Here is a 10,342-nt window from a genome sequence, read left to right on the forward strand (position 1 = left end):
CTCTGTGTGAAAAAAGTTCTTCTCATCTCGGTTTTAAAGGATTTCCCCCTTATCCTTAAGCTGTGACCCCTTGTCCTGGACTTCCCCAACATCGGGAGCAATCTTCCTGCATCTAGCCTGTCCAACCCCGTAAGAATTTTATAAGTTTCTATAAGATCCCCTCTCAATCTCCTAAATTCTAGAGAGTATAAACAAAGTCTATCCAGTCTTTCTTCATAAGACAGTCCTGACATCCCAGGAATCAGTCTGGTGAACCTTCTCTGCACTCCCTCTAGGGCAATAATGTCCTTCCTCAGATTTGGAGACCAAAACTGTACGCAATACTCCAGGTGTGGTCTCACCAAGACCCTGTACAACTGCAGTAGAACCTCCCTGCTCCTATACTCAAATCCTTTTGCTATGAAAGCTAACATACCATTCGCTTTCTTCACTGCCTGCTGCACCTGCATGCCTACTTTCAATGACTGGTGTACCATGACACCCAGGTCTCGCTGCATCTCCCCTTTTCCTAGTCGGCCACCATTTAGATAATAGTCTGCTTTTCTGTTTTTGCCACCAAAATGGATAACCTCACATTTATCCACATTATACTGCATCTGCCAAACATTTGCCCACTCACCCAGCCTATCCAAGGCACCTTGCAGTCTCCTAGCATCCTCCTCACAGCTAACACTGCCCCCCAGCTTAGTGTCATCCGCAAACTTGGAGATATTGCCTTCAATTCCCTCATCCAGATCATTAATATATATTGTAAATAGCTGGGGTCCCAGCACTGAGCCTTGCGGTACCCCACTAGTCACTGCCTGCCATTGTGAAAAGGACCCGTTTACTCCTACTCTTTGCTTCCTGTTTGCCAGCCAGTTCTCTATCCACATCAATACTGAACCCCCAATGCCGTGTGCAATAAGTTTGCTATTGAACTTGAAATGACAAAGTTTAGTTTATCAGTCGTTTTACTGCTGAGCCATCCTTATGAAGTTATCAGCTGTTTAGGTTTTTAAAACTAAAAAAATCTTAGGAATGTGAAAACGTTTGCAAAGTTTAGTAATCACTACATTATGGTGTAGTATTGACATTTATGGTGGAAGTAAAAACACTTTAGGGGAATGTTATACAGTGAAGTTGTATAGAATATGTGCATAATTAGATTAATTACACAGCATTTCTCCTTCAAAGGATTTGTATATAACTGCTGAGTGGATCACATGAATTGGAGCATTCTAGTCATTCGTCTAGCTGCTGATGACTGGATAAATTATATATAGGGGTATTGTTCATCCATTGTCCAATGACCAGTAACTTTGTTGCTGTTCCTACAGGTAGCCTTTTAACACTCATGCCCTGTATAGCCATCTTGACAGGGCTCTTACTTTTGTTGAAATGGGGTCATTACTAGAAGAAAGCCAGATATTGGTTTATGACAGAGAAATTATGATTGATAAATCGGTTGGTGCTTTTTAGAAATTGTACATTGGAGCATAGATATGGCTAAGCCAATTCTGTAGTGCATATGAACTTCCAGAAGGCCTTCAACCATATATTCTTCCTAACAGTGGCGGGACGCTAGACAGACAGACCTTGGAGTGAAAAGCGATAAGAATAATGTCAACTACATATAGAAATTACTTTAAGATAAAGGAGAACTATTTTTGTTCCCTTTTTTGTAAACTAAATATATTTAACTTTGCTCAGTTATTTGTCCAAGCATGAGAATATTGCATTGAAAACATATATTGCAAAGATGTGCTGTTCATTTACATTACAGATATCTCTGACAGACATCAAGCAAGAGGACTTGTCCATTGAACACAGGTACTAAGTCATTTTATGCTTGTTAATTGCTTGTCAATTTCTATGGTTTCCTGCAGTGAAACTGACAGACCTTTCCTGGTGTGCGATTGCTTCTGGGGGTACATAGAAACAATTATTTTTTCCCTAGATATTGACCGGAAAGTTTTTTTTCTGGTTGTCAATTTAGATACATGGAAAGGACAGGTTTGGAGGGATATGGACCAAACGCAGGCAGGTGGGACAAGTGTAGCTGGGACATGTTGGCTGGCATTGGCAATTTGGGCCGAAGGGCTTGTTTCCACACTGTATCACTCCATGACTCTATAATTTCTAAAATAACTTTTTAAGTAGTTTCCAAGTTTCCAATCGAAATGGCTTTATAATGAAATCAGCGGAGTAATACAAATAATATTTCCTAATCCACCAATTGCGCCACATCCATTTGGCTGAGAAATGCACATTACATATAGCATTCATGCACAGATTTACAATTTAATAACACCTGCAGTACCTAAATAAGAAGAAAAAAGAATGTAGGGAAATTATACATTGCACAAAACTGCACACTCATTTATTTCTTCACTTCTAAACCAGAGCGCATCACAACACCACATCACTCTCAACTTATTGTGCATTCTTAAATAGCAGGACCATTGACATTAGTATTAATTCAGTCATTATTATTCTTTTGAAGTACAGTTAATTGTAAGGTATTAAAAATTTGTTTTAACATAAAATAATTTAACAGGCCCTGATAGGTTGGACAAACTACATTTAGGATCCTTGACCTGTGGTTTGTTCTTTCCACTTAAAAAAAATGATGCAGTTTTAATACTCAGTATTAAATGCTCTAAATTATGTTGCAAAGAGTACACTTTCAACAGAGTGTGAAAGTTGGGAATATGACTAATATAGGAATTTCTCACAAATAGGGTAACCTTTGTAATATTAGTATTTGGAAATATTTATGTTTGTCTCATACTTAATATATGCTGTCTGATTTATTCAAAGCTGAAAAATGATTGCAATATAAATAATATGCTCTATTTAATCTTCAGTGAATGAAGTTATTTATTATAATTAGATTTCAAGTTGATACAAATCTAAATTAAGTAAATAAATTAGGGCACCTGCTATGTTCTTGCTCTCTCACTCCAATGTATCAGCACCTCATATTTTGCCTGGGCAGCTTATACCCAGCGGTATAAAGAAGAGTCTCGACCCAAAACATCACCTATTCCTTTTCTCCAGAGATGCTGTCTGACCAGCTGAGTTACTCCAGCTTTTTGTGTCTATCCAGCAGTATGACTATTGATTTCTCAATCTTCAAGTAACCCTTGCATTCTCTCTCTCTCTCTCCATCCCTCCTCCTAGTCGTCCTAACAGTTTCACTGTCATCCTGCTTAGTTTCACTTGTTAGTTTCACTCGTTATCACCTTCTCCACAGCCAACAATGGACCATTATGGGCCCCACCTTGATCATCTTTGCTGGCTTTGATTTATCCTTTGCATACCTTTCATTTATTTGTTTTTTGTATCTCTTCATATCACCAGTTTCCTTCTCCCCTGACAATCTCAAGAAGGGTCTCGACCCGAAACGCCACCTATTCCTTTACTGAGGAGATTCTGCCTGACCCACTGAGTTACTCCAGCATTTTATGTCTATCTTCGGTGTTAACCAGCATCTGCAGTTCCTTCCAACACCTATGTATCTACTCTGTCTTGCTCTCATCACCATATTTAATCGGCGGCTGTACCTTCAACTTACAATGCCCTCCGCTCAGAATTGTCCTTTCGTATCCTCTGTGTATCTTTTCAAATTCTTCTTGAAGCTTATCCTCTTTAACCAAGCATTGGATTACCTGAATGAAAATCAAAGAAAGTGAAGATACTGAAAATCTGCAATAAATGTAGAATATGCTGCAGTAGCTCGGGTAGCATGAATTAAATCAATCAATCAATCAATCAGTCAATCAACCTTTATTGTCATCTTGCAAGCAACAGTTGTACAGTGCAAAATGAAAAGACGTTTCCCAGGGAATACCGGAGCATCGCACATGAAATTTAAAACATTTCACACATAATAACACTAAAAACAATCCAGTCCCTGATGGAACAGTATAAATAGTTAAAAGCAGGTAAAACAACAACGTTAAAATACAGTAAAACCAATCATAAAAATGTCCGGGGCAGCTGATTTGAGCGGCCAGTGCCAGTTATTAAAGTGTCCGTCCCAAGCCGCAGAATCAGGTGACTGTGAGTACAGAGTGACTGTTTAGCAGCCTCACAGCCTGTGGCAGGAAGCTGTTTAGCAGTCTTGTAGTCCGGGCTTTGATGCTGCGATATCTCTTGCCTGATGGCAGGAGATCCAGGTGTATGTGGAGGGGGTGCAGTTTGTCCTTAGCAATTCTCTGAGCTTTTTTCAGACAGCGGCTCTGGAACAGTTCTTGTACCGAGGGTAGGGAGACGCCAATGATCCTCTCTGCTCCCCTCACTACCCTCTGCAGAGCCTTCCTGTCCGAGCAGTTGCAGGTGGAGTACCACGTATTTATGCAGTACGTGAGTACAGATTCCACCGTACCCCTGTAGAAAGTCCTGAGGATGTTGGTGGGGAGTGAGGCCTGTTTTAGTTTCCTCAGGAAGTGCAGTCGCTGATGGGCCCGTTTGACGGTCCCAGTGGTGTTCCTGGACCAGGTGAGGCTGTCTGTAATTTTCACACCGAGGAACTTTATGCTCTCCACTCTCTCCACTGTGGTGCCACTGATGTTGGACATAGACAACCATCTCCTTTGTTTTGTCGACATTTAATTCTAGATTATTTTTGCCGCACCAGTCCACTAGTTGTTTTACTTCCTCCCTGTACATTGACAAAGAGAAACAATTAACATTTCTGACCATTCTCAGAACTGTGAGATCAAGAAAATATTTTCTCTGGGTCCTTCTTTCCCACTTGAACTCCTATTTAGATGTCTCTTGTGTACTTTATCGATTTTTTTTGTTTAATGATGTTCCTGTAAAAACAGTTTTAAATGCATCAAATGTTACTGAATAAATGGCATTTAACATAGACTATCAATGCAAGGAATAAAAATGAAGCAATCATTAACTGTTTAGAATTGAGAATTAGGCGTTTTTGGTTCAGGTTTGTTACTGTGCAAACACCTCTTAAATGGTTATCTCGTGCAGGTCGGAGTGAGTAGAGCAGCGATTAAATTTTGAAGTGGTCCTTTTTGACCAAGTTGAGGAGATCTAGTTGCTCAATCACCTTTTTAAATGACTTACTATCGAGAGCAGCACGTGTGTTGGGTGATAACATATTCCATTCCCTTATCGTCCTTGGATAAAGGGAATATTGGCAGCAACGTTTATTGAAATTTAGCGAGTTGATGATGTAGGGACCGTTATTTTGTCTTGTTTCATGGCAGTTGGTGCTCTGGGATGACAGGAGATTTGATGGCGTGATTTTGTGAATTGCCTTGTAAATTTCAATGTCTGATTATTGTATATGAGGTCTATTAACACAGAAACATAGAAAATAGGTGCAGGAGGAGGCCATTCGGCCTTTCGAGCCAGCACCGCCATTCATTGTGATCATGGCTGATCGTCCCGTATCAATAACCCATGCCTGCCTTCTCCCCATATCCCTTGATATTGCTCCTTGAATATTATAATCTGTTTTACATAGCAACAAGGAAATTGGGAAAGTTGAAAGATTGCCTTCACGATGTCAGGTCTATTCATTGCATTGAAAAATTTGCCAATTTTCATTGGAAACTTTTCACCAATATCATTGCCTCTGATTCACCATTTCAAGAATAAGAAATTTGAGTCATTATACTGCAAAAATCAAATTGTATTGAGGTAGCTACATCTGAAGTATGTTTTAAAATGTTCTTGCTTAACTTCATAATGCATTCTGCAAATACTGGTGCAGAATCTTTTCACAGAGATATGTACATGCCAAATGCTGATGGCTTTCAGAATGAATGCTTATCGATAGCAGTGATTATTATTACTTACAATCTTGCACACTATTCTAGGCCAGGATTATAATATTAAACCATGTAAATGTATATTGTTTGAATATGTAGTGAATCATCTCTTTTGGCCAGATCTCACCCTGTTGTACATTAGAATTCAGTTTGAGCAATCCCGTGTGATCGTTAGATACTTAAATTTAACTGTCTGTACATGCCCAGGCAGTATTGTTCATAGAAACTGCTTTGTGTCTCTAAACAGTGGCCAGAGCAGAGTTCCTTTCCAAGAAAAGATAGATGTGAAAAGCAGGCTGATATGTACAATATGCCTCAAGGAATTCAAGAGCCTACCTGCCCTGAATGGTCATATGAGATCTCATGGTGGTCAAAAGACATCTCCTAAACAGGTCAGTAAGCATATGCAATGTTGCTCTTATATGCATATGGGCAGTATATCCAAATATTTTGTTTATATATGCAAATCAGTGCTTCCTGTTTATTCCGCTATATTATAAATTAGGACAAAGTACTCGTATGTAGAACCAAATGTAAGATGAGCAAATTGTAATAAATTCAAATGCTAGCCTATTTTTAAATTGAGATTTTTCTTTTTGAAAATCTTTTTGAGAGTGGGAAATTCAGTCTCCACAGAACTTACTGATAATACACTGAGTTTGCTGTGAAGAACTGCATTACCTCTTACTGTGGGGATTATCACCAAAAGGACTGAAGTCAGTGGCAAAAAGAACATAAAAAAGGGGAGAGGTTTCTGCAAATAGGCACCAAGTGAAAACTCAATGCAGAGAAAACTTAACTCTGTACAATTCAAGTCAGTTGTAAGCACACAATATTTGGGTATTAGGCTTTCCATGAAACTGTACATGTTGTTGGATTATTACAGAAATTGAACCAAATATTTTTAATTTCAGCAAAAGAAAAATCCTAATCATTTTTAATCGTACCCAGTAATTCGTTTGTGCAAATTTTTTATATTGACCACTGCAAGCATGCCTTTGAATACCCAAATGAGGATAGATCTGAAATTAGATGAAGTATGGGATTTTTGGCATTATTTTCCTCTTTTAAAATTAAGTCTCCAAACAAAACCTTTGTACAACACAGTTTCCAGTCCTGGCCATAACAGGGTATTATCATGGTGCATCACAGTCTCAGACCTTGACCAGATATTGACAACACTATTAGGCAAAGAGATGAGTGCTTTGATGGAATTTAGTGATGTTCTTGCCCCAAGCAGATTCTATTTTCCAGCAGTCCATTTACTCAAGGGAAGTTGCAATATACTACGGTAAACCGAACTGGTGACTGAAGCTTCAACAAAGTCTCCCAATTAAAGCTGAACTAATTCTTCTTGGGGGGGGAAAAAACAAGAATGGAGGTTAAAATGTGTAGGAAAGAACTGCTGATGCTGGTTTAAATCGAAGGTAGACACAAAATGCTGGAGTAACTCAGCGGGACAGGCAGCATCTCTGGAGAGAATGAATGGTGACGTTTCGGGTCGAGATGATTACTTGAAACATTTTGTGTGTGTAAAATCCCAGTTACTCACAGAGTATACACTACAGGCACAATTCACAGAGTCGTAGTCCACTTTTATTCTGGCTGTAACTTTTCATTTCAATATATGCATTCATTAAAATATTGATATACTGAAACTCCAGTGATTTTGAGCACTTTATTGTCCTGCCTTTATGATGGGCAAGTACCAATTTGGAAACGTATTAATCTAATTCCTGTGTAATATCCCAATGATTTTCTAGACAAGACATTGCATTTGCGTGGTAGTCTTATTTTGTGTTACCTATTGTACGAGAGTGGCTAGCCGGCTGCTAAATCACTGATAACAGAAATTACACATCCACAGTAAGTGTGACCTTGTTGCATTGCCTGTGTCCTGAGATATAGAAGCACCAGTGCCTCTGTGATTCCCATATCAAGGTTGTACAACATCTCAAATAAGACAGTTTCATGTGTTTACACACTCCAAAAAAAATCTTTGTACTTCCCAATTGGAACAATTTAAAAAATGTATATATTGGTTGAAATATTACCTGTACAAATTGGTATATCTTTGTTTCCAATCAACCTTTTAATTGTAATTGTATTCAGTAAGACATTTTGTAAAATGAATCAGATCTTGAAGAGATTTCCATTATGGCAGAGTGAGGTATAATGCATGGCCAAGTGCCTATCATTTAACAAGCTCATTGTTTAAATGACTGAACGCCACGTGTTATTGTTATGGGAGTGATATAATTATCTTACGCATACCAACTCTCAGCACCGCCTGATGGATGCTATTTGCATTTTCTGATGGAACTCAACAGGATTGTGCTAGCATTCAATAGCCCTGTTGCTAATGGAAATAATCCTGGCTGTGACATCTACAGATGGGATTGGTATGAGCACAGGATTTTCCTGTCCTTATTAAATCATTAATCACTTTTTTCTTAAATGGTACTTTCCTCATCAATAATTGTCAGCTGGACCTGGGTGGAGTGGGGCTGAGAATAGTATGTGATAGTGAGGGGGAGAGGGCCAGGATCTTTCAGCAGAAGAGTACAGAGGTTCGGTTAGGTGAGGGAGTGGAAGGGAAGAGTGCCGGGGTGAATAAAGTAAACTAAAATGGAAGATGGACAAAATGGCTCAAAGCAATGACTGCAGATTCTGGAAAACTGATATAAAAGCAAAAAAGACTGGAAACACATAGCAGGCCAGGCAGCATCTGTGGAGTGCGGAAAAATAAATTAACATGTCAACGTTTTGTCAGAAATGTTTGGTGCAGTGAGGAGATTGTTTTTAAAAAATGCAGTTGTAATGAAGGCACTGAGGGAAGGGCTCTAGTTCGAATTGAGGGTAGCAGAATCTATATATTCAGATCAGTTGTGCACCTAACCTGCACAAGTTCAGTCACATGCTCAAATATTCATCTCTGAGTGTGTAAATAGCTCATTGTAAGCCTCCCCCCAGTCTAGTTTCAGCCAATCAAATACTGAATCAAGCACTTGAGCAACTAAACTTTATTTTGGATAACACAACACAAATTCCCCTATACAATACCTAACCACCACCGGTTTGATCCTTGAATCTGCCTGGCCAAGCCCTTCCAGTCTCGTGCAAGCGGAGACACTCCAAAAAGTCACGCAGTCCCAAGCGCTCTTCCAGAAGATCGACATCGGACCTCGTGGGAGCTACCTTTTATAGGTCCCCGAACCTTGAGGGGCCGAACTACATGGTTGGGCTCTGTACAGTCCACTAATACATATTGATTACAACAGTACATGATTGACAGTTCCCTAACCCAATAACATAGTAACTAATATATTGTATTTGAAAGAAGCTTCTAGAAGGAAGCTAACATAGATGAATAATGCAACATGTGCCTTGGGATTCAGACAACCCAGACAAAGCTTAACATTTCAACCAATCAACAACTAACAAACTAAGGCTTTGCAACATTATTTACACTATGTATATCTGGTTTGCATTAACCCAATTAGCTTTATGCATTTTACACCTTATTGTAAGCCTGCTGCAGATGTCCCATTCTTTCTCTGCAGCTCTTATCTAGGCCACAAACATACTGGCACCATCCAGCAGCTTGTTTCAGCTCTGCAAAGGCACATTTAACTTGACCAAAATGGCCTAGCAGTAAACAAGCCCTTACTCAATTTTAATACCATGGCTGCTCCAATTTAGCCAGGATTAACAAGTGCACAAGTATTTTAAAAGCTGAGGTTGAACATTGATGACATTTTGCCAATTTGGGTTCAGAGATTTGAATGTGGGCATCATTTTTAGCTGTGCACCTTTATTTATTGATGTCAATTTTGTGGAAGAAGTATGTCTGGAAAAGGACAAATGTAGTGTCTGTTTGCAATTCTTCTGCAATTACCTTGGAGAAATTAATTTTATCGGATGACACTTCTATTAAGGTGTTCAGCAGAAGCAATTGTTCTTTTATTTTTCTTGACTCCCCTCTGTTCTTTGGAGGGTTCAGTCGAAATATCCGAACCACAGGATTGTGCAGCAGGAATAGAAACTAAAAGCTTATTCCTCATTCTCAAAGTAAATCTTTGCTGGTTAAACATTATAATTAAAATGTTGCAAGAAATCAGATGGTTTAATAAAATAATGAATAATGAAAACAATTCTGACCAGATTGAATCCTACTTTTAATTTAGCTACAACTAAATGTAAATGACACAGTCCAGAATTTTCAGTTATGACGGTGGTGAAATTGCCCCTTGCTTGCCATCATTGCTGCATTACTTTGTGACTGCAACTTCTGGCATCCACACATGCACAATCTAATGCAAAATCTTGAAATCTTTCAGTGCAATCTTGCTGTTCCATGGGCTGTACTTTTGCAGTCTTTGCAAATACGACATACATCCAATAGTATGTTGTGAACTTCAACTATTTCCGATGTAAAATTCATTCAAAAGGTTATGGCCTATGGACTGGCTTTTAAGTGTTCTGTCATTTCAGCCACTGAATAACCTCACCAGCACTGGAGAGGTACTTTTATAAGTGTGATGTGTCATTATTTCCAA

At 38.9% G+C, this 10,342-nt stretch overlaps 1 protein-coding gene across 4 annotated transcripts in view; it reads left to right on the forward strand.

The window, feature by feature from the left end:
* Positions 1-10,342, forward strand: part of trerf1 (transcriptional regulating factor 1) — a 195,041-nt gene that overhangs the window by 112,485 nt on the left and 72,214 nt on the right. For all 4 annotated transcript variants that reach the window (XM_033025581.1, XM_033025582.1, XM_033025584.1 and 1 more), the window contains exons 4-5: positions 1,766-1,812; positions 6,031-6,175. In XM_033025581.1, the coding sequence (XP_032881472.1) occupies positions 1,766-1,812; positions 6,031-6,175 (192 nt within the window). The remainder of the gene's footprint in view (positions 1-1,765; positions 1,813-6,030; positions 6,176-10,342) is intronic.

This window comes from Amblyraja radiata, chromosome 8 (assembly GCF_010909765.2).
Source record: "Amblyraja radiata isolate CabotCenter1 chromosome 8, sAmbRad1.1.pri, whole genome shotgun sequence".
In the NCBI taxonomy this organism is placed as follows: Eukaryota; Metazoa; Chordata; class Chondrichthyes; order Rajiformes; family Rajidae; genus Amblyraja; species Amblyraja radiata.